At 49.2% G+C, this 26,959-nt stretch overlaps 2 protein-coding genes across 3 annotated transcripts in view; one reads left to right on the top strand and one right to left on the bottom strand.

Annotated features, from left to right (window-relative positions):
• XRN2 (5'-3' exoribonuclease 2) overlaps positions 1 to 13,955 on the top strand; it is a 51,000-nt gene extending 37,045 nt beyond the window's left edge. The window contains exons 28-30 of the mRNA XM_074578679.1: positions 2,776 to 2,836; positions 8,218 to 8,359; positions 13,115 to 13,955. Coding sequence (XP_074434780.1) covers positions 2,776 to 2,836; positions 8,218 to 8,359; positions 13,115 to 13,177 — 266 coding nt within the window. The 3' untranslated portion in view covers positions 13,178 to 13,955. The remainder of the gene's footprint in view (positions 1 to 2,775; positions 2,837 to 8,217; positions 8,360 to 13,114) is intronic.
• Positions 13,956 to 16,391: 2,436 nt separating this feature from the next.
• On the bottom strand, positions 16,392 to 18,095 carry NKX2-4 (NK2 homeobox 4). 2 transcript variants are annotated; one of them, XM_074578200.1, is made up of 3 exons: positions 17,723 to 18,095; positions 17,142 to 17,602; positions 16,392 to 17,081 (listed from the first exon to the last, which is right to left on the bottom strand). In XM_074578200.1, exons 1-3 carry the CDS (start codon positions 18,093 to 18,095, stop codon positions 16,941 to 16,943), a joined length of 975 nt encoding a protein of 324 aa, XP_074434301.1. In that variant the 3' UTR covers positions 16,392 to 16,940. The 2 variants fall into 2 exon arrangements, with proteins under 2 accessions (XP_074434301.1, XP_074434300.1); XM_074578199.1 differs by having other exon boundaries at positions 16,392 to 17,602.
• Between the last annotated feature and the right edge of the window lie 8,864 nt (positions 18,096 to 26,959).

The following is a 26,959-nucleotide window of genomic DNA, read 5'->3' as shown; positions in this document are numbered from 1 at the left end:
AATGCCTAAGTTTTGAGGACTGAAGAAAATATTAATTGTCGTTTCTTCTCCAATTTTGTGCTTTTTTGAAGTGTAATTCACTGCTCCAAGCTTTTTCCCTCAAAGATTGTTCTCTGCCAGAGCTATACAAATGAATAGTAATAAGGTAGCTTTAAATGTTTTTATGGTGATTTCATTAAACTCTTTCTTAAACCGCTCCCTAGAGCTGCAAAAAGATGTGGTTACGGCAGGAGAGCTGGTTCCTTTCTTTTTCAGATGGAAAGAAAGTGATTAAATAGGACACATGTTTTTAACTAGCCCTTAAGCAGGGGTCTGTATGAGTGGGAAACACAGTGCCAGGGTGAGACCAGCATCATCTCACCGGGTTTCTCACTAGAGCACCATTTGACCCTGGCAGTGGAATGGAAAATGTGTTAATAAACTTCAATTAAAATGTGAAGTTCTGACCAGGGAGGGTCAGGGAGGGAGAGACTGTATTAGTCTGTATAATTGTCCGGATACTTGGGGTTCTTGCCTAGCTCAGCCTGCACAGAGGAGAAGGGTGGAATAATCGCCAATATTCTCCATGGAATATAGTGGGCTTGTTTTTTTCTGGAAGTTTGTGTCTCCCAGCAAGCAGAAGAACTGAGACAGGCTTAGGAAAACTGCAGGTCTGGTTATGGTGATGGAGTCAAAACCTAGCCCTCATCGTGGCAACTGCAGGTGAAGAACTACAGGTGTTAGCAGCTACAGATAGAGCGGTTTTGTGCATCCAAAAATGTTGTTAGCAGACTGTAGTTCTGCTACATTGCATGTATTTCTGCAGTGCTGGTGTCTGTGAAACTTTGAAATTATTAGAAATAAAAAGTCCTTTTAGGTTATTTTTGGATTGAAAGTATTGACACTCTGAAACGTCACCAATTTATACTTTTTTTTTTTTTTGCAATTTCATCTTTTTACTTGTTTTTTTTTTTAAGCTTCAGTTTAACATTGTGTCTTAATCGCTCCCCAGAGTAGCTGAAGACACCGTTGTGAGCCTGGGTTTTCTTGTGTTGCACTAATCTTGTATTCAAAAGCAGACGCATCATCACTAAAGCATCGTGTTCATACAGCCTGTTTATGCACGTGAAAGTCCTTGTGATTCACAGGCTGGTCAGTATAAAAGTGCCACGTACCCATCTTCAGTCCTTGTGATGCTTTCCACTGGTTTGGTTACAGTATATAGGAAATAACCAATTATACCTCGTTACGAGCATCAGTTGGTAACAGTGTATGTGTGTGTATATGTTGGTTGATGTGTGTGTACGTATGCAATGTTTAATGAACAAATAAAATGCAGCATGTACCCCTCTGCAGCCTGGGATGTTGCTGGGCTGGGTGGGCTGGATGACTCTGCCTGGAGGACGCCCAGGCAGGAACGGCGGAGCTGCTGGGCGTCAGAATTTATTTCCCCTGATGAAATGGTGTTATCTTTGATAGGGGCTGCCTGCACCCTCCCCTGCGCGCTCGAGTGCTGCCGTGAAAGGTTTCTGTCCGGGTCAGACCATTACAGCCTGCTAACGATCCAGACAGAGTTAGGAGAGAGGTGCAGGTTTTTCCTCTCTGTCTGGTTTTTATTCCTTTTCTTTCAAATTATCGCAAAGCTTCAGTGTACTTGAATATTGGCAGTTTAGCAGGGCGTTGCTGTCCCATCGCAGTGCATCCATTAGACAGCTTCTGGAACCAGCTGTTGAAATTAGGTCACACTTAAACACCATTGAAAATAATCAAAGGTGTCACTGAAACTGAAGCTTTTGATTGATGCACAATTTGAGTGTTGTGGACTGACCGGGGAGCTATTGATTAGCGATTTCTTTTATCCTGTTTACTGACCAGTTTATTTAGAAGGACAACAACCGTTTAATTGCATGTCCTCTTAAAGCAATGTTGTCGCTGCTACATCTTTGTAAAGAGTTAGTTTGGGTAGGAGAAACAATTGAGAACTGGGTGGTCTTTTTCGCCGCAGTTTCTTATGACTGCAGTGATCGGTCTCTGGCCAAGTTTGTACACAAAAAGGTTTAATTCAGTCTGATTATGTGATCTGACAGATCATTAATAGATTTTTGTTATTATATTATCGTTAGAGGTTATATATTATCATTTTAGATTTTTATCATATTATCATTGTCTAGGTTAACTTTTAAATATATTTTACTATATTTAAATATATCCTAAATATAACTCTCTCTATATAACATGAATAAAGTGGAATTGTTTGCTTTATTAAGTGCTTTGGGCATTCTTTTAGTTTGCTTTATGGAATAACTCAGCCTAATCAGAGGGAAACTTGCACATATTTTGAGTATTAAATATTTGTTTCTCACAAACACGGTGTGTTGTGTTGATGACACAGCAGTGTGCATACGTGTATATGTATCTATTTTATTTTTTTTCATGTAGTGTAGTGATGAATGTGTTTCTAAGAATTGTAAGCATTAAGTGAAGTCTTCAGTTGTTACGGTAGCAGATGTGGGTTTGCATTTTTAATCATTCAAGAGAAGATACCCGTGAAGTGTCCCAGCACTAACTGATGCTAGTTCCAGCAATTAAAATTCATTCTTCTTATAACTTGAATCCTATATGACATATTAAAAAAAAAAAAGTTGCCTTTGGTTAATTAGTACTAAGTTTGCAACTGATGGACATAAGGGCTCTATCAAAATCGGCAACAGTAACCAACGACTTGGAGATGGTGGAACACAGTTCTTTAAGTATACTTGCTCTTTTTTTGTTTTAACATTTTGTTTTACCCTCTAGATCTTAGACCCCAGGAGTCTTGGCGAGGTCCTACACCCTTGTTTCAACAGACACCACAGAGGTAAGGCAAGAGGGACTGAAGTTTTGTAAAATGTGCCCAGGGGGGATGTACTTGCTTCTGCCGGGCTTCACAACTTTTTCCTCTTTGTTTTGAACTTCGTTGTTTGAATCATGCTGAACAGCAGGTTTTTTTAAGGTTTAATTAATGTCCATGATTTATTTATATTTTGTGAGTGCACTATGTGGTGTTCATCCTTTAAAAGGCTTGAGTACTTTGTATTAAAAAAAGAAGGCAAAAACACTTTCCATTAAAACTCAGACTTCAAAATTAACTTTACTGTTGGTGCTTTGGTACGTTCTTGGTTCTTTGGCCTTTATCTTATTGAAGCTTTTGAGATACTATGAAATTGAACACAGAGAGCTTAAAACTGCATTAGATTTTGGACAGGCTAAACAAATTTCTTTTTAGGAGGGCTGTGGAGCTTAATGAGGCATAACTAATGGTGTTCCACTTTTATCATTCCTGTGCTGCAACCGCAGCATTAGTACAGACTAGCCATTGATTCTTGCTACAAACCTCTTGAAGTCCTAATCAGCTTCTTTGGTACAAGTTTTTCAGGCCTGACAAGCCTATTGTAGGGCAGTGTCACTGTAGGTCAGTAGTTATTAGTTGCCACTGAAAACAGTTTCTTTAACTACTTAAGACTGAACTGAATTAAATGCAGAAGGGACTCAGGGAAGGATTATGGAATCTGCAGTCCAATAAGTGCCATCGAATAGAAGGAATGTGACATGGTTTGATAATAAGGGATGTTTTACATGCGTTCCTTCATTGATAGGTTGTATGTCCTTAAGTCAGATGGACTTTATAAACTCCAGCGTACCTGTGAAAGCTATGAATAATGATATTTATTTATATTTATGGAGGAATGAGAGCGTATGCGGGATCATTGAAGTTTCTGCTCTGAGGCGCAACTTTTTTTTTCGTGGTTTTATTTGTGAATGTTAACCATTGAAAATATCAGCTTTGGGAGAATTTATTGAGCTCTCCGCAATCACGCTTTCCATGGCAACCGTTTTGATCCCTATTGAAATAAGTCTGGCTCCCTTGTCCTGTGCCACATCAGTGTGGAATATTCCATTATAAATGAATCTTGCATTACAAACTTTAATATCGCGTTGTCTGTGGGAGTTGCTATTCCCACACCTTAATTAAATCCGATTTATATAGTACCATTTTGTGAAATATTGCTACAGACCTGTAGTTTGTCATTACTTTTACAATGCTATACTTCTGTCATTTTACCAGGCTGTTTATTTTTGCAAAGTGGAAGAGTTTCCCAATTCACATATAACTAACTTCTTTCAGACAGAAATTCTGTTTGTTTCTCACTTGAAATACACTTCTTTTTTTTTTTTTTTTTTTTTTTTGTGATAAGGTTACTGTGCTTGGTTTGTGCTAATATTTTTTTAGAAGTGACCGCACACTGCCGAGGTACTTCAGAGCATTTTTGCAGATAGACAGTGTTCCTGATCCGATCTGCTAACGTGTCCTGCTGCTTCTAGTGGTGTGGTCTTGACCTCACTATTCAGTTCCCCGACTTGAGGAAACTGGTTTATGAAAATCACTAATCACTACCTTGCCAATTTCCTTGCTGAGGATAAGTAATTTTGCCATGTTCTTGGAAGGTGTTCGATTTGGGGAAACAAATCGAACAGACGCTTAGGGCTGATGTTGAGTTAGTTGCCATACAGAGATAAGCATGGAGGCTTACGCCGAAGTTTAAACAGAAAAATAAAGGTAGATAGGCTTGGTGCAGGAAAAAATGGCTGGACCTGTTGAACTGAAACCCCCTTGAGAGGTTTTCAGTTTCCCAGGTAACTCCCTGGGAGCTGTCAGTTTGCCATACCGCTGCCCCCAAGGCTGTCCCTGCTTGCTGCTGCAGCTTCAGGTGCTCCAGGAGTAACGTGGTGCTACTGGGGAGAGTGGCAAGGAATTTCTGTTCTCCATCACCTCTGCTCCTGAGAAGAAAGTAATTGAGGGAGAGGCCAGCCCCTGCTCCAGCCTTTTCAGATGAAGTGGGTTGGCAGGATGCTACGATATCCTTGATTTGCGACATCACGCAAGGAGCCCAGTCCCTGCCAGGAAAGCTTGGAGCCTTTGTGCTGTTTTGGGGATATGATATTGTAGCGGGGACTAAACTAGCTCTTGCTTCACAGGCCTGGGTGGAAAAAAAAAACCCAGTAGTGTAAAGCTGCTTCTTTGTAATCCGGATGATCTTGTCTCCTGCATAAGATTTCTCACTTTTATATTTAGTGGTGCAGTTCAGTGTGCAGCAAGTAAAATAAAATTGGTGAGTTGCCGTTGAACAGGTTGTCTTTCAGCACGTCCTGTTCGGGCCCTGCTCTGACCGGGCTGCATTACTGGACATTGCAGAAGATTATTTCATCCTCTGCCTTTAGTGCTGGTGATCTGATACGTTTCAGAGGTTATACATATTTGCTACCTGGTTGCCTGGATGATGAAAATTTGTAGTCTGGTTAAGCAAATCCTTTTGCTTAACTTGCTCATAGAAGAGATTTCCAGAGAGGCTAAGTTTGGACCACAGAAATGTTTTGCTGTATAAAGTTTCCTGAAGTTGCATTTTTAGCTACCCTGTATGGACATGCTTTAGTTTAATCGTAAGTTGAGATAACTCTGGACAGTGCATTTGAGTGACTGGCAATGTGAACTCATGTGATTTTCCAAGTGACACAATTCTTTTTTTGTTACCTGAGAGGCACAGCTTTGCTGCGTACAGATCTCCCCCCTCAGGTAATTTGAATCGCCAATTAATACATCCACGAGACGAACAGGAAGTCAAGTGCTGCGAGGACTCGTGATTTCCTGATTTCTGTTTACCAGATGAAAATCTAAAACTTTGGTTTTTAAAAATAGTACCGAGGTCTGTGAATTAAGAGTACTAAAAAGGTGTAAGCTGCATTTCTGGTTTTAAGACCAGAAAATGCATTGCAGATCTTTCTTTTTTTTTTTTTCTCCTTTTCCTACTAGCTTTATCCTCTAGACTATGTAGTGGCCCTAACTGAAAATCACCAGTTTCACTCAGATGGCCTCAAAGCAAAAATGCCCCAACATAATAGGGATGTTAGTGTTAACGTGTTTTATTTGTTAAATATTCCAACTTTTCTCTAAGCAGCACTTTATTAAAATAAAAAGTTTAAACTCTGTGCCAAATACATAGTAACGTCAAATGAAATCTGTGTCATACTTCCCTGTTCCAGGCATGTAGCAAGTGTTGGCCTGTGATCATCAGTCGCTGAGGGTATTTATCACAAGCGTGTTGGCAAAGCTGTAGATACTGAATGACTGTTGATTAAAGTCCTAGAGCTGGGGCTACGTAGGTAATTCACTGTAGTTTTCCTTAAGGCTGAGTAGTGTATTCTTCCTGGGAAGTCTGCTGTTTTCTAGGAACAATGGGGGGAAAAAAAAAATAGTACTCAACATACTTAATCAAAAGGAATATCATACTTGGAATACTGATTTTGAGTGTTTAGTCCCGGAAAGTGTAATGTGTTAATTAACTTTAAATAGAATATTGCTCCTCCTAATGAATGATTTGGATAACATTTTGCATTTCTAGACATACCTCTGAAGTAAAAATAAAACCACACAGTTTGGTATTACCATTTAGCTTTCGTGCGTGTTCATTTTTAGTACATGTATTACACATCGTATTTACCAATTGCATATTTATCAAGTAAGACTCATACTTTTATAAACAGGAATCAAGTTATTTTTCTTTCTGGAGGTGGTAGGAGTTTCTCTTGCCTTTCTAAAATTCAGGCAGGTCTTAATCTGACCAGGTGGAGCAGCTGTCTTGCAGGCTTTAGTATGAAACCAAAAGCAATTTGCGTTCAAAATCAGAAAGTCTTCACGTCCAAAAAGCCTGTTTTCATTCACTTTAATCTTACGTTTAACCTGTCTTGATTCCAACTTTGCCTCTGCTCTAGCTGGTGAAACGTGTGTTTAAAAGACCTTCCTCTCCCAGCATCGCTTCCTCAGTTGCTCAAAGCTCGGTTTGCCCGACATTGTACAGCTGGCTGCGAATCCTCCCTTGGTCATGAAAGTCATACCTCCTCCCTGAACTGCGCGGGCGTTTGAAAGAATATATCAGCCTTTGGGGGAGGGTTACTCCTCCAAGGCTGAAGAACGGTGTGTTACAGTTTAATCCAGCAAATCTAGGCAGAGGCTTTTTGAAGATGTACAGAGTTAACTTTCGGTTCAGCGGTGCAGCAGGTAAATACGAGATGCAGTGCTCATGCTCTCCGCTAGTCCTGTCTCTCAGCAGGCTGGCTGCACGCTGTTCAACTGACTCGCTCTTAAACAGGGGTCAGAAAAGATTAACTGTCTCGACTGTCCAGTGTTTTTCCTTTACAACAATATATTGTACTGCGGAACATCACTGATAGGAATTCTGTAAGGATTTGTACCCTTACCTGTGCTCAGCTTTAAAAACTATATCATGGCTATGTCGTTTTTCTAAATATTTTTAATCAAACAATGATTTGATGTATTATACCTGTTGCTTTATAATTGTAATGTTAGAATAGGTACTTAAAGGCAATTAAAACATTTCTTGCTGTTAGTAATCTAGGATGGCAAACTACATTATAATGGATGTTGAATTTGCGTTCCCATATAAACTGTACACCAAATGTCAGTCAGTCCATGCCAATTAGTGCTTATGTTGCTAGGTCACCGTGGTCAATTGAAAACGGCATCAATAGAACTTGAAAAGGTTTCTTCCCGATCAGACCTTCTGACATATTGAGCAGAATAATGGATGGGAAAAAGCAGCCAAGGCCCCTACCCTAGATTCAGAATACTCGCAGTAAGAATTCATTTGCAACCTGCAATTAACTAGAAAGAATGGACTCCCAGAAAGAGTCTGGACATTTAGAAAAGAAAGCCCCATTCTCCTGTATCACACATGTTTACTCTTTGGATGGTGTGTTACATTTAGCTAACTTGGTGATATCTGGATTTTAAATCTACATTCAAGATCAGTGCGGGTGAAGTGGCAAATTTGCCCCTAAAATAAAAGATGGACACAATCCTTCCAAGGAATTTGAATAAATCTCTGGTTTGCAAAATTGAATTTGCTGCTTGTGATAGTACCTGGTTCTGTAGCTTTTCAGCTGTGGTGAAGCAATAAGCAAATGTGGCCTTTTGGTAGGAGAATCTTGGAAGATTATTTCCCCCCCCGACATTTGTCTCTAACGACATGGCCATCTGCGGTACCATAGCTGGATGTGACAGTGTTTAACTCTGAGGCAAATCGAATAATTTTTCATACAAGACTATAAAAATCTGAATTTTTGTGGTGTGAAGCACTCTCTGGGAGCTAAGTTCATGCTGCAGTGTGTTTCTTCTTTACGCAGAAATGCTGGGGCTGCTCCTCTTCTTGCCTGGAACCGCATGCTGCAATCCCAAAATCAGTTCCAGCCCAATCAGTATCAGGGGCTGGGTGGACCAATGAATTACCCACAGAGACCTGAAGATCGGATGGACAGGGGAAGACAGGTATGAAAATGTTGCCCAATTTTGCACATTTTGTTCTCCTCCTGTGTAAGGCTTCCTTCATGCGTGGCCATCGAGAGTGAATGCAGCACCGGTAGGTGTTCCTGAGCTGGGTTTTAGCCCAGTAGCTGTGTCGCCAGTGAAAGCACTGACAGGTAAGCTTCCCAGCCTTGTCCAGCCCCTCCATGTGTACCCCTGGAAAATGGCCATGCCATGACAATGCCACCACTGCTTTTCATTAAAAGTAGATCAAACATCACACGCTTCTTGCAGCCTGAGAAAACATAATCTGAAAGCAAGTATTTCAACCTCTTCTGTAGAAGAGGAGTCTTCCTCTTCTATAAGGAAATCTGTCAGCTGCACGTTTTGAGAAAAGAAGAGTTTCTCCCCAGTCTGTTTCAAGTGTAGATTCTTATGACCTCATTAATTTTTCCCCTCGAATGTTTATTGGCTTTCTCTTAGCTGAAAAACTACTTAAATGCAAACATTAGATTCTAGTAGCCAGAGAAATAAACATGTCTCTGAAAGTACCCATGAAGATACCTTTGTGTGGTTAAATGAGAACAAGTGAACGTGATAGCAGAACCTCATCCAAAATTAAAGGTGACTTTGTCATCAGTTCATGAAAATGCCACAGAATGAAAATGCTTCTTGAAAGCAGCAGGTGATTTTGTTTATGTGATTTTTTTTGTGTGTGTGTGCGTGTGTGTTCCCAGTCAAAACTTAATCTGCATATATTCTTGTACTAGAAATTTGAGTATTTACAATGCTGTGTACTAGTTTAAAATAAATTTCAGCTATCCGTATGAAAGTTCTGTTGCTGTTTTGGTAAGTCAGAACTATTACCTAGCTGTGGGGAGGTTACTGACCAGTAATAGGGAAAGAGGAGGAAGAGCACTCAGCTGCTTAGTAACAGCACTATTTCCCAATCCTTTATATGGAAACTGAGGCACAAACTGTTTGAAATTTGCCTACTGCTGGGACCTGGTTCAGCTACCTCTCATGAACATGCTCAAGACAAGTCACTTTTTAGTGTATACTCTTAGTTTTTCTTTTCTTCTTCCCCATCTGCCCATCTCCCCAAGGCGCCAACGTTTGTGTTACACAGTATAGCACAAACACAGTCAAATGTGGTGTTTGACTTCTGTGGCTGTTTCTCCGAGCTATTGGCAGCATATAGTCATTTTCCTGTAGGTATAAATTTTGTCCTGCGGTGTTTATACTGGGTGGTATCCCAGTCTCCTTTGCTTATACGGCAGGGACTGCAAGTACAATCTATTAAATTGTAATGTCATACAGCACGTGCGAAAGTCGTCTTATAGCCTTTTTACCACTTCTCTGATTCTTGTTGCGCCTTGTTTTTCATTTCTGTGCTGGTTGGGAGACTCAGGTAGTGCTATCTATCACAACCACTTTTGCACCGTGACATCGTTATGGTGTGGGGGGTTTTGAGGCAACCAGTACAATAAAAACACATACTGTCAAACCAAGTTTGTAAGAGAAGAGCCCTTGGCCTTTGCTGGGGAAGCTTTTTGCAGAGTGCCTTGTGCTTCTCTGTCTGATTCAGCTTGTCAGGGCCGAAGCCCAGCAGAAACAGCCTGTGAGCTGCTAATACGGTTCTCAGCATTGTCTGCCGACTGCAGGATTACATGGTGCTGCTGAAAAGATCTATAGCCGGCGAGGAGTCTGCCCCAGCGCTCCCAACTCTTACACTCTTGTTCATCTGAACCCTTGTTAGCAGCGGGGAGATTCCCTTCTCCGCCCCTCCCCAACTCCTACTCTGAACCATTTTTAGTGCAAAGGAGGCTTTTAAGACTGGAGTAAGAATTGCCTTTAGCTTATTCCGTTGTCGTATTGGTGTTGCAGCAAGAAACAGGGGTGGAAAAAGAGGCAAGTATGCCACCATACACTCTTGCTCCGGGTGTAGTGAGGAGGCATTGCCAGTATAAATCCTTCCAGGACTGGTTTTGGCTATGAGCAAAACTAGACAGTGTGGATTATGATCACATAAGGCTTAATTGGGGAAACAGTGGGGCTTGAATCCTGGTTATGCTGCCCCACTAGTCCCCAGTGGTTTCTTTTAAGTATATTTCAAATCTGGATGAGGTGTATTGATAGGATCACTTTTCAGAAATCGTTCATTTTGCCTTACACAGGTTTACCTAAAACACTGGAGACAAAGGAATAAATGCATAATGGCACTAATCCATAACAGGGGCTGCTGGAATAATGTAGAAAAATCGGTGGAGGATTTTGATGTTGGTGGAGTCTGTGTGGTATTTAATTAGGGCTGGAAAACAGATCCTTGGAAAAAAGTCTGTCTGCTACGCCATACTCTGCTCTAGCTTTTATCCTGCGTACTTCATTCCCAACCTTAAATCTTCATGCTTAACGGCTACGGCTGGAATCGCAAAGGTGAACAAGAATTGTCTTCCAGAAATGGTTGCAGCAGGGGCTCAGGGAGGGCACCCCTCCCTTACTTCACCTTTGGAAAGCTGTCTCGTAACTGAGGGGTCTCGGAGCATCGTGGACATCTACAGCCTGGCAGTGACATAAAACCTCTGCCCTCGCAGCTCTCCAGCTGTTTGCCACCTGAATGATTAAATGGGAGGCATATTGCTCTTTGGTGATACCGTAGTCTCGCCCAAAACGTAACTCACTTGTCGCTAGCATAGGACACGTCTGCTGGATCACGAAAGGATATTTAAACTGGGCAGTGACAGCGGTTTTATTTGTATGCACATAAATGATGATTAAGGACAAATTTTTCAGCTCAAGTAAATTTGCGTCCTTAAAAAAATTTCCTCTGCGTAAGTCTCTTTCCAACTGTTTTTTTTTTATCTCCTTTTAAATTTTTGTTTCCTCTTTTTTTTCTTTTTTGGTGTATTTTTAAATGAACTTTCAGATGTCATTATTTCCTCGGGGCTGACAGCACCAGAGCAAAATTAGAAGCTACCTTAAAGGGTTTAGGGTGCAAAACCAATAATTGAAGCTAGCATTGCTGCCTGTAAATTTCAAAGCTTTAAAGCCTTGAAAAGGGATTCAAGTGGAAGTGGTGACACATAGCAGCATAAATAATTATCTTTGGTCCCTTTCACCTCTGAATTCTTTTTTTACAGCATACAGAACATGGTCTGAAGAGGTTAATAAACGTGCTGCTGCAAAGTGCTTACAAAATTAATGCGTCTGCCATGGATATGGGTTGCTCTGTGGTAGTGGGTATTTGTTGGCGTCTTCCAGCTGTTCCAGAAACCTAAGGAATAGACTTGATCCTGTTGTGCAGGTGTTTGACGTTTCTACTTCAGTCTGTAGTAATGCGCAACTGAATGTCCAGATAAATGTCTTGTGCAACTGTTACAAGACCTCTACATTGTAGTTCTGTGCAGGGATTCCTGCTATTTATGTAACTGGAAGGATTTTTCGAGGCATATAGTCAACTTGTTCCCTTTTTTAACTTATTTACAATCGAACCCTGAAAACAAACACAAAACCTTCCTGATAGTGGACACAGCGTGTTCCGCACGGCTTTTTCAGAGCCCTTTAAAAACGGGGTAACAAATGGGTTTCTGTTCAGAAAGTCGTTTGGGGTTGCCTGAGCCGAGCAGGCTGAAGTGAGACTCCCCTGTCACAGGTTTGCTCCCTGTCGCTTCAGTTTCAGCCGTTATCTCTGAGCCCCCGCAGGACAGGATAAAGATGGGTTTTGCTTTTAAAGACATGAAAGGAAGCCCCCTCTTACCCACCAAAAAACCCCACAAGCGAGAAACAAACAAAGCCCCATAGCTGTCGTTAGTGCATCGCGTTTCATTAACTTTCTGGTCTCTGCAATACATCAGATTTTGAAATAATTTGAAAGTATTATGAAATTCAAATTTTCCAACAGATTTTTCACTGGATAGTTGGCGTACAGAATGCCTCATCTAAATTTAAATACAAAAAGATACCTAATTTGCAATGATTTCCAAGGTGGGATTTAGGCATCTTTCACCTATTATTAAAATGAATGAGTGCTGAAAAATGCTGCTTCCGTAACAAATACAATTATTTTTTTTCCTTAAAAACCAATCTGTAAAAATGCATGCCTTGCTTTAGCGTAAGATTGCTCTCAACTAAAACAGAGATTGAGGGAAATTATTTTTATTTTTTTCTCCTCTAAAAAAGTAAAGCTGACTAATCCCGCTAACAGCGTACAGGCATCGACGCATCTCAAATTGATACTGTAGTTAGTCCACAAAAACGACACTTACATCATTACTCTGTGCAAAGCGTAAGTGTACGTACTGCAAAGCCCACGTTTCTGTAGGAATTAAAAATTTGCATTTCAAATCTGCCCTTCAGGTGTGTGTCTGTGTGTGTGTATATGTGTGTACGTGGCTTTAACATTTTGGTACCTTTCTGCTTCCGGCATTGCCGAAAGCAAGGAACATGCAGAGGTGTTAAAGCTTGGAATTAACTTGTCTTCGGTGCTGTCTTTTGGTGAATTTATTTCTGATTTGGAAGTGTCGCTCCTCCCGCAGTACCGCTGGAAGCTGAGCCGGTGCCGTACGGCACCGCTCTCTCCCTTGGTGGAAGTTAAAGCTGGTGTTTTCAGGAGAGCATCTGTAAATGCCGTGAAGAGACGTCAGGCTCTGCCTGTGGTACCTTTTCTGGGCAAAGGATGTATTGTCTCATTTTTTTTTTTGTATGGCGCCTGAAGCTCGGCTAACTTGTTTACCGTGATGTTAATCCAAAAAATAAATGCTTGCTTTTGTTTGTTTGCAGGCATATGGCCCCGGGAGGCCCTACCCGCTACCACCTCCCTCAGGAAGATACAGCTGGAATTAGCTCTTGACTTTTTTTTTTTTTTTTTAGTATAGAAAATGTCTGGGATTTATGTTTTTGTTCTTTTATTATTTGGGGGGAAAAAAAAGGAATCCTTCGGAAACATACCCGTAGTTTTTAAACGATTATATTTGTTTTAAATGTGCACATTTCTTACCAAACTGATTATTTTTTATTTTTTGTTTGGTGGGGAGCTATGTTGCTTGGAAATAGCGGTATTGCAAAATTTGAGTAAACTAGACTTGCTGATTTGCCTGTGAGACATTTGATGAGGTAGGAGTGCTGTTTTGTCTTTATTGCGTATACAAGCTGTGCTTAGCTGTGCCTGTCAATCTGAACTCCAAACATCCTTTACTCGACGCGTAAGAGCCTGAAAACAGACACAGAGTTTTAAAGAATGCATAGAAATCGGATTTTATTAACTCTGGGGGAAGACGCAGCAGGCAGCCTGCGGAGCACGGTGTTTAAAGACATGGCTGTCGGTATTCCTTGTCAGATGCTTCCTCGAATTTCTCACAAAGAGAGGAGATTTTTTTTTTTTGGACTTTGAAGTAAAACATTTCAACTTTTACAACTTGTGCCTGCTTTTGACTTTGTTATTGTAACATAAACAAGCACGGAAGATGTTATTTGTCTGTTTTGATATATAATTTAAAATAGCTGCAAAGTACAGAGTTTCCATTCATTTTTAGCACTCTTTCTAGGGATTTTTCCATGTGAGTGTACCAAATCAGTAAATATTTTTATTTGCTTTATAAAGTGGCTTTTGAAATTCTGAGCAGTATCGAGTGGTTTATTTCCAGCCCCCTCCAGAAGGCGTTTGTATCTCTGATCTGTACCTCTGTGCACACACTTATATTAATTTCTTGGAAAATAATTCCACGCAGCCTCTACAGTAGCATTTAAAATCTTCATTTAATCAAAAAAAAAAAAATAATCACAAGAGCATCCAGTTAAATGAGCAGCGTTAATGCTAATATGACATCTTTCCGACTTTTCCATTAAACACATGTATACATCAGAAAACTTCAAAGCTTTGCTGTTGCCCCTATGCGAGGTTGCAAAACACAGCGCTCCTGTGAGGAGTTTTTCAGCCCCTTCCTTCGAGGGCCCAGCTGTTAATCACCAGCGACGAGGAAAAAGACCGGACCAATGTAACCTTGGGAGGAAGAAATCATGAAACTGGATTCATTATTTTCAAGTGATTGAGGGTGGAGCGGAATCCTTCATTGTAATGCAAAGAGTTGCCATCCTGCCTGGAGCTGGGAGACGCCATCAGCCCTTGCCAATGGCCTTCTCCCTCAGCCGGGAAAATATTTGGGTCTCAAAAAAAGTAATTTTGCTTTTCGAGCAGAACAAAACCAGCAGCAAATGTGAATTTTCATGCAAATGCAGTGGTTGAGTGTGAGGCTGGAGCAAGGAGTGGGATGGCTCATCCTCACACCTCTGAAGGAGCCCCTGCTTCCGAAAGCGACCTGGGGTGTGAGTGGGCTTTTGTCCCTTGCTCCCTGTGTTTGGGGGCGGGGGGTATGAAAATGGGGCTGGATAAACATTCTGGGGAGGGCCGGTCCCTGCAGATTTCCCCTTGCCCAGCTCTTCGCCTCCGAAGTCTCAAAGCTGACGGCGTTCCTGAGTGGATCCTGCCCTTGGCCCCGGGAGATGCAACGCCCTCGGATCAGGGCTTAGAGCAACGCGCTTGGCCGGGGGCTCTGGTTCCTCGGCACCGTCAAGCAGGGATGGGGTGCGGGACCTGCCTGTGGAGCATCACCGCTCTGCTGGCTGCATCCCCCTGCCCAGGCGTGTGCCCCTGCTGCATCCCAGCGCTTTCCAGCACCTGGAGCCGCTGGGGTGTTTGGGGATAGCCCTTGGGGACAGGATCCCCGTGACAGTCCTAGAGCTGCTCTACTTGAAAATATCTATGTGTGTGTGTTTTCCAAGCCGGCGTGATGCCTTCTAGGGATGGAGGCGGGGGGTGTCTCACCCCACAGGGCTCAGACCCTTCTCCTTTCCCAAGGGCCACCCCGGGCACTCCAAACCACAACCTCCAAGCCATGTCCCGTGGAACCCCGGCCGTGGGAGGGGGGAAAACCGTGGGGATCCCCCCCAGGGAGCGGTCCCAGTGCGGCAGCCGCCGAGAGGGGAAGGGGGAGATCCCCGCCGTTCCTCTCCCGGCCCTTGGGAAGGGGCCGGGAACAGGGAGCCGGTCCCTGGGCTGACAAGCGACGGAAAGCCTTTTTTTTCCGCCTCGGAATCGCTCCTTCACGGCGCAGTCCCGGCGGTCCCCGAGGCTGGGGAGCCCCCGGAAGGGCTGGGGTTCAGCGGACACCCCCCCCGAGGATGGAGGCGCGGAACGAAATCCTCTTCGCGGCGGGGAGCGAGGTGGAAAAAAGGGGGGTTTGGCGTTGTCCGGGGGCGGTCAAACTGCATCCGTACGTACACCGAGAACGAAGCAGCCAACTCTTGAGAACAACGTTTCCTTTTATTGTAAAAATAAAAAAAAAAAAAAATTTGGGAAAAAAAAAAAAAAAGAAAGAAAAATTGCTGGAAACTTCCCAGGTGCGTTTCCCGGTGCGCTGGCTTTCCTCGGGGAAGAGGAGAGGGGACAAACCCCGCCGCCCCGATCCGTCCCACCGCTCTCCGTCGTTCCTCCTGCAGCCCGGCGGCCACGGTCGCTGCGGGGCCCGATCCCCCCTCTCTCCCGGCGGGAAAGCGGTGTCCGGCCCCGGGAACGGCCGGGGTGTCCGTGCTCTCTGCAGCCCGTCGGAAGCGCAGCGAAGCGCCGGGGTTTGCGGCGGTCGCACGGGACGCGCACCGTGTCCACGCGAGTCCATTCATTTAACTAAGCAATAATTAATAATAACGATAAAAGCAATTTTCCCCCTTAAATCTGGGCGCCGGCGGTCGAGAGCTCTTCTGCCGAAACACCCTCCGCCGCTGCCGGGCTTGGATTTGTTTTATTTTCTTCCTCCAGCCGCTCCCCGTCCTCCAAAAAGGCAGCGGCTGCCCGCCGCTCGCCCCGCTCGCCGCCTCCTCGACCTTGAGTTACAATTCAATTTACCTTCAATCAAATAATAATGAAATTGCACTTCAGGGGCACCCTTATAAAATTAATTCTGCTGAGATAAGTTGCACTTCAGAAGATTTATTGTTCGCGTTCAATGGGTCTGTAAGGTATACGCGCACCGGCGCGGGCTCCCGGGTACGTTCGGGTTTGGCTGCCGGTGCCCGGCCGCAGGAGAGCGGGGCCGGGCCGGGAGCGGAGCCCGGCGCCCCGCCGGCCGTATCCCCGCTTCCCCGGATCGCCCCCCGCCGCCGGCCGGGCGGGCGCCCCGTCGGGGCAGCTCTGCCGGACGGGCCCCCGGCGGAGGCGCACGGCCGACACGGAGCCGGCCCGGGACACGGAGCCACGAACACGCAACACCCGCACGCACCCCCAGGGACACACGCAAGTAGCCGCGCAGACAACACGCCCGCAGCTCTGCGCCCACCCGTGTGCCTGCGCCTACGCGTACTCGGTCGGCCGCCCCGCCGCGGCTCTGCCTTTGGGTCCAAGTTTCCAAAACCCCGGAAAAGTCTAAAAAAAAAAAAAAAAAACCAAACAAACGAAGCGAGGCCGGAGGGCCGGGGGGGAGGGGGCGCGGACGAGGCGGGGCGGCGGGGACTCACGGGCGGCCGTCGGGGCTCCCCGCAGGCCGGTGCCGCCGGGCCGGGCCGGGCCGGGCCGGGGCAGCCGTCGGGGCGGGACGGGCTGAGGAGCGTGGGGGGATTACCACGTCCTGCCGTAGAGCAGGTTGGGGCTGACCATGCCGCCGTTGTAGTCGACGCCGGCCGAGTCCATGGGGGCCAGGGGGGCCACCTGGCCGTGCAGCGCCGGCGGGCTGGGCGAGAGCTCCTCCAGGTCGGCCGCCTGCCCCAGCGAGCCGGGGTGTGGGTGGGCGGCGGGGGCGGCAGCGGGCAGCGCCCCGGCGGGGGCGGCGGGGGGCGGCGGGGCGGGCTGCCCGGGGGCCGGGGTGCCGCTGCCCGGCGGCGGGCAGGGCTTGCCGTCCTTTACCAGCACGGGCACGGCGACGCGGCGGGGAGAGTGCTGCTGGCAGAGGCCGCCGCCGTCGGGGTGCAGCTGCTGGGCGGCCGCCTTGTCCTTGGCCTGGCGCTTCATTTTGTAGCGATGGTTCTGGAACCAGATCTTCACCTGGGTGGGGGTGAGGTGGATCAGGCTGGCCAGGTGCTCCCGCTCCGGCGCCGACAGGTACTTCTGCTGCTTGAAGCGCCGCTCCAGCTCGTAGACCTGCGCCTGGGAGAAGAGCACCCTCCTCTTTCTCCGCGGGGCCGCGTGGAGCGGCACGATGGCCTTGGCGCCCTCGGCGATGCCGCTCAGGCCGCCCATCCCGGCCACGTTCATCCCCGCCGACGGGCCCATGAACCTGGAGACTGAGCGGGACAGGCGGCTCAGCGCCGGCGGACGCCCCGTCGGGGGCAGCGGCACCCCAGGCCCGCGCCCCCTCCCTCCCTCCCGCCGCCCCGCACCCGCCGCCCCACGCCCGCACTTACTGCTGGAGTAGCGGGGGTCGCCGCCGGCCCCGTACCAGCCGCCGCCCGCCGCCGCGCCGCTCCGCATGCCCTCGGGGTAGGCGGGCAGCTCGCCCATGTTGCCCAGCCCGCCGTTGCAATAGCCCCCGACGGCGCCGTGCGGGAACTGGGAGACGCCGTGGGACATGTGGTAGGCGGCCGCCCCGGCGGGGCCCGCCACGACGTGCTGCGGGACGGCGGCGGCGGCGGGCACCGGCGGCTGGCGGTAGGGCCCGAGGGGCGCGCTCAGCCCGCCCGCCCCGTCCATGCCGCCGAACTTCTTGTAGCTCTCCTCCATCGGGCTGAGGATGTCGGTGACCGAGAAGGGCGTCGTGTGCTTGGGGCTCAGCGACATGGCGCGGCGGGACGGGACTAGACGGGCCGGGCCGGGCGCTGCCGCCGGCACCGGCGAGCCGTGCGCGGGCGAGGCGCGGCGCGGCGGCCACTAGCCCCGGGCGCCGGTAGCTCGCCGTTTCTTTTAGCCCGGCGCCGGGTTTACGCCAGACGCGGGGGGGCGGAGCGAGCGCGGCCGGCGGGGGAGAGCGGCGGCGGGCGGCCCCGTCCCCTCCCCGCCTCCCGCCGCCCTCCCCGGCCCCCTCCTCCCGGCCATTGTCCTGCGCCCGCCGGACGGCTCTTAAGCCCGGTCGTCCTGGGGCAGCGCCGGAGCGGCTCCGAGCGGCCCCGGCCCGGGCCGATCCCCGCGGCCCTCGCCCGTAAGTACTTGTCCGCTCCCCCCCGCGGTGCGCTGCGCTGCGCGGCACGGGCCGGGGGGGGCGCGGACGGCACCTCCGTGTGCGTCTGTCCCAAAATAAACCGCCCTCGGGGCAGCGCTACGGCTGCGGCGCGGACCTGAACCCGACGGCGCGGACCCACCTGAACCCGACGGCAGGAGCTGGGGAAACTTCTCGCCCGGCCCGGTTCCCCGGCGGGACGGCGGCCCCGAGCCGAGGCGAGGCAGCGTGGGCTGGCCCCGGCCCCTCGGGGCGGTGGGACGGAGCTCCGGGGCCGCCGCTGCCCCGAGCCGCTCACCGCCGGGGTGCGGGCCCGGGCGGGGACCCGCGCAGCGCCGCGTGCCGTTTCAGGGATGATGCTTCGTTTGCGGTTTGGTTTGGTGTGGTTTTTTGTTTGGTCGGTTGTGGGGTTTTATTTTTGGTCGTTTGGTCGTTGGTTTTGCGACAACGAAATATTCCCTCCGGCCTCCCCGTGCCCCAGGCTGGGAGCCGGGGCGGACGCGGGACGCGCTCACCCCGCCCCGGGCAGCGGCTGCGGACGCTCCTGCGGCGGGACCCGGCGCCCGTCGGGGGGCAGCGGCCGGGGCTGCCTCCTGCCCGTCCCCCGCCGCTCTCGGCGGGCAGGAGGGAGCTGAGGGGAAGCTTCGGCGGCCCTTTGCGGGCTGAGAGGACAGGGCACAGCCAGACCCCGCGGCCAGACTTTACCCCTGTTTCCCCCGGGCCGGGGCACCGGCCCTCCGCCGTGCGGGGCCGAGGCGGGCCGGGCGCTTGCCCGCTCCGGGGGGCCGTGGGGAGCTGCGGGCTGTCCCTGCTCGCTCTGCCCCGGGGAGACGCGACGGGGCGGCCGGGCGGTGCCGACCTGCGGGAGCTCCGCGCATCTCTGCGCGGATACACGCGCTCCGCCTCCGCACCGCTCTATGTGTGTGCGCGCCCGGGCGAACCAGAAGCAGCACCCCGCGGCCGTGCCTCCGTCCCCCCCGGTGTTTGTCCCCGGGCCGGCCCAGGAGACACTGGCACCCTCTCCATGCATCCGTATTTTGGGGAGACAGGGATGTCCCGCACTTCGGGACCGGACCCTTTCCTTCCCCTGCCGTCTGCTCTTCAAACCCCATCCTTTCCCTGATCCCTTTAGTGAGAATTGCTGGGGAAAGCACCTCCAACACTGGGGTGATTATCAAAGGAAGACAAAAGATAAAAAGTCAGGGAGAGGGCAGTTCCGCTGCTTAAAGTTTGTGCTCCCCGGCTTAAACTCCCGGTGCAGGGAAGCGGTTAAATGTGCTCAGACCTCTGCCTGCTCTGCTGCCCGACTGCTCGAAACTCCCACTCCTCATCAATTTTACCTGCCACAATTTATTCAATTACAATTTTCCCACAGTTCAGGCAGAATTCCTGGCGTCTGCGTTATTTTTTTTCCTGCACCTATTTCTCCCCTCCCACTTCAACAAAACATTTAAAGAACCCTTCCGTCACTGCCGTGCCGTTGGGAGCGGCGTGGAGGGCCTGTGGCTGGAGGTGACCCACCAGGGAGACCCACCTGCCCCATCGGGGCAGCCCCGGAAGGACACATTCCTGCCTGCTCACCCTGAGGGGACGGGGTGCCCTCAGCAGAGCCCCCACTGCCCGTGCCCACCAGTTTGGGCATTTCCAGGTGCCGAGGGTACAGCTGCACTGCGCTCTGTGCTGGGCATCCTCTGAGCTCAGGTTTTCATTTGCCAGAGTCGTCTTCAAAAGGATGACAGTTATACTATTTATTTTATTTTATTTTATTTTATTTTATTTTATTTTATTTTATTTTATTTTATTTTATTTTATTTTATTTTATTTTATTTTATTTTATTATTTTGTTTTATTATTTTATTTTATTACTTTATTTTATATTTTTATATATTTTTTTTATTATTATTTTTATTTTTTCCCGAAGAGAGTTTTCTGTCGCTTTTGGAGCCGCTGGAAACTCCGTCCTCCCAGACGGAGAGGTGCCCTTTTGTTGTCAGGGCAGGTGGCATTGCCCCGGTGGATGGGGTACCTGGCCTGAGCCCTCCCCGGATGGGCAGGAGGAGGCAGGGGGGACCCCGGTCTGCCCTAGAGGGAAACAGCCCTGGGGTTAACCTGCGGCTTGGCAAACCAAGGACCCCGCAGCAGCCCTGGCTCTGTGCAGGTGAGACCCCCAGGAGGTGGATGGATGGAGATCGGCTGGGAGAGACGGTGAGCGGTGCTCCTGCTCCTCTCCCAGGAGGCAAAGAGGCTGCTCGTGGTGCGCTGGAGATGATTCTTTGCAAACCTCTGGGGCAGGGAGGAGTTTTTTTGATTTCTCGGTGCTGCTTTGGTAACAAACCAGACACCTTACACACTGAGATGCTTGCTTACGCACCGAGATGTTGAACTGGGGACCTTGTGCACAAGGAGTGAAATACGAGTGTGCCCAGCAGGAGAGCGGCCCAGGAAGGGTGAGCCAGTAGGAAAATGACCCTGAACCCAAGAGCCGTGGCCAGAACTCCTGTTAGAGGAGCTGGGACGGGGAGCGGTACGAAGTGTTTCACCAGTGACAGGGCTGGGACGGGCTCTCGAGGTCTGTGGTGGGTCCCTTGGGGCGCAGCAGGGACTAACCCGGATTTCCCGCCCGCTGGCTCCTCCAGAGACCCCGGGGGACACCCCTCGCCCCGGTTCCCTGGGGACAGAGGCCGCTCCTCCCGGCAGCCCCTTACAAAGCCAAAGGGGAAGCACAGCCTGGGGGTAGCTGAAAGAAACGCAGCCAAAAAATTCCTCGTGTTTGTTTTACACTGAAAACACCCCAGAATTTTTTCCCACATCAGTACCATGATTTTTTTTATTATTTATTTATTTATTCATAAAAAGCACACCGTTGTAACGAGGTGTTTCATCAGTTCTTAAACCGGGCATTGTAACTTTCCTGAAACGGAGCCATTTGGCAGGGTCAGTATCAAATATTTGGTCCCTGTCGAAATACAGTATCGAGGTGATCTTCCCCGTTGCTGTTTAACTCTAGCAGAAACCCAGTGCACTCCTTTGTTCCAGTTCAACTTCAGTGACTGGATTTTCTGACGGGGAGAAAATTTTTCATTCCCTTAGAACGTGCTTGACTGGTGCTAAATAAAATCCTGTTGGTATGGCGAATGTTTCACCAAAAAATGCTTTAAAATCGTCCTTGTTTACAGATTGTCTATTTTTCAAACTGAATCAATCGTTGCCTAGAAGTACCATGCAAAAACGGACCGTGTCCTTCCATAGCCTGGGAAGATCAAGCTGCAGGTTTCAAGCAAAGTAGTTTCAAAAGCAGATTTTTCAAAAAAGACATAACAAATGTAATAAGGCTGACAGCGGTAGGAAAGAACCTACCGAGAAGTCAAACTATGAGGTTTTAATTTTTTTTTTTTTTGAATTATTTTCTTAGCTTCTTGATGACACGCCTTCCCCAGAAGGTCACCTTTATTTAAAGCTGTGGGAGTGCAGATGTTATTTGAGAGATCGGTTTGTCTTTCTGATAATAATGACATCTTTTGGCCGTACGGGGCTCATTTCCACACATAAGTTGTTCTTGCTATTTGAGACCGTGCCTATTACAGTACAGATATTGACCTTGGCAAGACACAATTGACATATAGATAGAGGCTGATTTTTATTATATTTTTTTTTTTTGGCGTTTTTCAATAATCCGGTATAAATGCTAATTTATTTCTGTGGCAGCTTGCCGAAAAGCAATAGTTTCTTCTAAATAATCAGCGATAGTCGCTCATTGCCGAGTTACGGTGTTGTGATCACAGTTGATGGCAGTTTGCCTTGATTCAGCTCTTACCAATAATTTGCAGAGATTAAAAGAGTCTTGGAAGCGGAGGCTTAAAGAATTGCTTTCTAAAGACGTTGTTAGATTGAAAAAGGAACCTGGGGTTTCCAGTGCACTCTAAAATCATTTCCACATAAACCCCCCAGATTTAGTAGTTGTAAGTGTCACTAAATGGCCTGTTCACAGGGAAAGGAAGGTATTTATGCGGCGTAAAGAGATCTCTGCTCCTGCTGCAGATGTGGGTCTCGCTGCCTGCGCCTGGGTGGGTGCGCGTCTCCCTTTCCAGGAGAAATCAAGCACTTAAAAAGTAATTGTGGGCAGGAATTAATGGCCGGGGTGTTTGCTCAAGGGAGGGGGGGGGGGTGTCGGTCGGTGCTTGCCAGCAGGAACGCCTGGCGGTGCCACCACAGGGGACACGGCCGCTGCGAGAGACGTCGCAGGTTTGAGGGTTTTGCATATACTAAAGGCAACGCCAGGCTTTAGGGGGTGTGTGTGTGTGGGGGGGTGTGTTACTCTCGCTGCACCTGACATCTCTCCACCCTTAAGGTTCCCTTCATGCTGCCTCTCTTTACACGAAGACGATTATCATCAAACGGTTACCATTTACAATATTTTTCCTTGTGACTATAGGTTTTCCTTACATTACTTTTTGGGGAAAAAAACCCAAAACACTAAAACATATTGAGCTTCTCAAATTCTTCACCGCAAATCCTGCCTGCTAGATGGATTTTTCTCCCTGGGGCTTTTTGCTGAGGAACGTTTCTTGCCCTTTTCCCGCAGCGGGCAGGGTGTCTGCAGTGCCACGCAGATCCTGCGTGTTGGGCTGAAATCACCTCCTGACCCCCCAGCTATCCATCCATCCATCCATCCATCCATCCATCCATCCATCCATCCATCCATCCCTCCATCCATCCATCCTATCACCTGCGGCTCCCAGGAGGCACGGCTTTGTCTTTTTGTCTGGTTGTCCGCGCCTGCCCCATCCTCCTGGGTGGCCCGGGGGCAGTGCTTACCCCACCGTCTGGTTGGGTGCTGGCTGTGCCCTCCAGAGAGCCCGCGAGGGCTCATCCCCCCTCTGTCCTGGGTGCCCAGGCACACGGATGCCGTCTTTGGCTGCGTAACACCCACGGTGTGCGACCACAGCTGGGTGCTGCGTGGCTCCGATCACCTTTTGGAAGTAAACTCTTCCCGCAGCTGTTTACCGTGCTGTTAATTTGGAAGGTGGCTGAAAATACTAATGGTCCTTTCAGATTTTCTTCCGAAATGCCGGAAAAGCTGCTAAGCAGCACAAGACCCCTCTAGAAACACCCTGCGGGTTGGCAGGAGGTGCAGCTACCGCCTGAGATCGGTTGCCGATCCCGTTAACGAGCATTACGTTGATTTCATCCGGCGCCAGTTCCGTACCCAGTGAATCCCTTGGGCCTGGGTCAGATGATATCAGCAGTTGCCTCTGCTAAACATGCGCTTCCCTCCTTGAAATAATGACGAGGTTGTTCACCCCGATGTGTTTTGCACATTAACGGGCGCTGACTCCGCTGCCAGCTCCCGATTCTTGCATTTCTTGCCGGTCGTTGGTGCCCTGCGGTGGAGCGTCACTGAGCTGGCAGCCCGCGGCAGGGGAGGGGAGTGACGGCGGCCGGCTGCCCGCGGCTGGCGCAGATGTGGGCTCTCACCGGGAGCCCCGATTGACTCCTGCGTGGGGACACACAAGTTTACAAAGACCCACGAGCGGGCGAGCTGCTCCCCAGGAGCTGCCCTGGGCTCTGCCCCGCTTCTGCTTTGCCTGGAGCGGGGCTTGGGTGGCAGCCAGGCAAGTACCAGCCAGTCTTCCTCCTGCCTGTGGAATGGGATGTTTCCAGCTACAGACACCCCAGGTAAAAGTCTTGCATCCTCAGATCCGGCTGGGAAAAGTTTCTGGCAAGAGAAACGCGGTGGCGCGTGGTGATGCAAACATAGCTGCCTCCTGTGGGGCTCCCAGGTGCCGGGGTCCTCCTGGTTAAGTGAAATATCCAAGAGCCGCTTTTAATGTTTTCCTGATTATTGATGCGGTAGAAAACATCTCAGTGCTGCGCAACGGCGGCATCTCGTCCAGCTTTCCCTCAAATAACAGAACGTAAATATTTATTTGGCATCCCAGCCTTTCCTGCGAGGTTCGCTGAACCCTGCGCCGCTCCTGGCTAGCAGCGGGCTTGTGCCGCCGTTGGCTCCTTTGTGCTGTGCCGCAGTCTCCTGGCCAACTTCCCCTTCTCTCTTTGTTGATGTAGTGTTCTTTTATTCCGTATTGTTTCCCCTTCCTTTTTAATTAGTAGGGTTGAATAACGAGGCCGGCTTCCCTCGTCACTGCACTGTGCGTGTGGCTTGATGATTTCTCTGCAAGGGAACGCCAGTAAAATCTGGGCTCCTGGGTCGTTTTCTGTCATTGTTTAAAATTTCCACCTGGGGCGTGTTGCTCGGAATTGCTTCTGGCCTCGGAAGAGGAGCCCTTTCACGCGGGACGTGCCTGTTTGTCCACACGCCGTGGCTGGCACAGGCTGTGATGCACGCAGAGGATGCCGGGGGCTCTGTTATACTTCTGGGGCAACTGGGGGGAATTTTAATAATGCCTCTCATGTCCTGCTCTGTCATCCGGGAGAGACCTTTCTGCTGACGTGGAGGCTACCCAAACCCATGTGGCTTCTTCCCTCTGCCGAAGAAGGCGCGGTGTTTCCCCTGAGCCCCCCTTGCTGAAGTATTTTACTAATTTAACACTGATCTTTTGTCGCCCTGTATCCATCCTCTACCATACCCAGCTCAGGAGGGAGCTGAGCTCTTTAACAGGTCTGATGTCACTGCCGCTTTGCGAAAATCTGACACACACCCCCCCCAGTTTGCACTGGTGTTTGCTGGAGCTGCCGGGCCCTCATCCACAGGAGGGTTTCATGGCTCTGCGTGTTCCTTTCCCTTCAGGAGGCCAAACTCCTCTGGAGCGCAGGAAGGCCCTCGAACACTGGTCTGCACGCACGTTCAGGAGTCCGCGTTGCAAACGGTTTATTTATCAAACTGTACAAAATGTTCTACATGATCAGGGAGGATTGGAGAGTCAAAGGCTGCCCGTATCCAGCCTGGATAGTAGGTTGAGAAGCAAGGCGGTCTCCAGACACAGAGCTGGCTCCGTGCAAAACCCAGACAGGCAGTGGGCAACGCATGGACTTCCTTTGGAAACGAAAAAAAAAAAAAAAAGATGAAAAAGCCCCTCTGTACGCCTTTGGTGACATCTCCCCTGATTTCTTTTGTTGGCATCCTTATGTCAGCGTGTGGTCAAGGTGACCCTTTGGGTTAGATTTAGATACCGTGTGAGGAAATCACAAAGTAGAGGGACTTCCTGAAGGATCCTTTCCATTACCTTTGAAGTCAGAATAATATTCCCCGGACAATTAGAAGTAACCATAGTTACACAGAGCCCTGGGGCTCCAGGTGCCCGAGCAGAGCAAGGAGACAACCAGAGGGGGAGAAAACAAATCTTGGTGGGATAGACAGAGCCCAGGTGGGACAGTTTTGGAGGAAGAGTTTCCGTGCAAGCGCTGTGGGGTAGGAGCGGGTCTCTTGGGCGGCGTGGGTGCAACACCCAGCACGGGACGGGGCATGGGGAAACGCTTCGTTTCCCAGCGCTGTGGAGAGTGGGGGAAGGTGGTCCATGGGGTCTGGTTCATCAGCAGGTCCATGGGGTCTGGTTCATCAGCAGTGCAGGTGTGGGTGATGGTGTTAAATGGCACTCAGCTGGGAAGGCGGGCTTTAAGGACGTTTATCGCCCCATGCCGATAGCCTGTGAAGGGAAGGTTTACTCCATCCGCTCTGATGAAGTGGGCGGGAGCTAAGGAGAAACACCTGCTTGCCTCTCCTGGGAGAGGGGGGGCACGGCCGTTTCTCTGGGGCAGCATGGGTGCTTGAGGTGAGGCTGCCTCCCTGACGGTGAGGGGGATTTGGCCGTTTTGGGAGACGGGGATTATAATAGGGTCATAGCTGACTGCCAAAAATGGTGGGTAAAAGGGTAGAAATATGGTAATCTCTCTTCCTTCTCTTGGTGCATGTTCGCCCTGGTGGGGGGATGTGATGGGGTTTGCACGCAGTAGAGCACTACCCCCCACCCCCCCCAATCCATGGCAGCTTTGGGGCTTGCTCCCTTGTCCCCTGGTGTGGGGGAAGGAGCCACAGGCCAGACACGCCAGAGCTTTCTTGCTGAGATAGACTTGCGGGAGCTGTGATGTGACAGCCAGCTCTGCCGCCGGATCGCCTCCAGTCCGGACCTTGCACAGGGCACCTGAGCTTGGATGCGGCGTCGCTGGCGCCCCAGCCAGCTCTTCTGACTGGGCTGCCCCCGGTCTCTCTGTGTGGGTGCCCCGGGGTTGCTGGTGTTGGGCAGTTACCCAGGGTGATGCCTCCTGCTATGGGAGGACTGGAATATGCAGAATAAAAGAACAAATACTCTCAAGAAATCAGAAACAGATAACGGAACCCCCAGAAAGAGAGTTTTCTAAAGAAGAAATCGTGTCTAAGCTTTTTCTCTTCATTAAATTACACTGAGGGAAGCCAACGCGCGTAAGATGACTTACGGTGTTGGCTATCAGGAATCAAAAGGCAACACTTGAAATTAATTAACCCAACTGAGCTTGGGTCTGAATGCTCAGTCACACGGACCGAGCAGAGCCG

This window comes from Larus michahellis, chromosome 3 (genome assembly GCF_964199755.1).
Source record: "Larus michahellis chromosome 3, bLarMic1.1, whole genome shotgun sequence".
In the NCBI taxonomy this organism is placed as follows: domain Eukaryota; kingdom Metazoa; phylum Chordata; class Aves; order Charadriiformes; family Laridae; genus Larus; species Larus michahellis.
This window is presented reverse-complemented; position numbering and strand designations above follow the sequence as displayed.

Coding starts and splice junctions, on each gene's coding strand:
- NKX2-4 (XM_074578199.1), bottom strand. CDS start 18,095: ATGTCGCTGAGCCCCAAGCACACGACGCCCTTCTCGGTCACCGACATC. Junction 17,603..17,722: donor CGACCCCCGCTACTCCAGCA/GTAAGTGCGGGC, acceptor TGTCCCGCTCAG/TCTCCAGGTTCATGGGCCCG.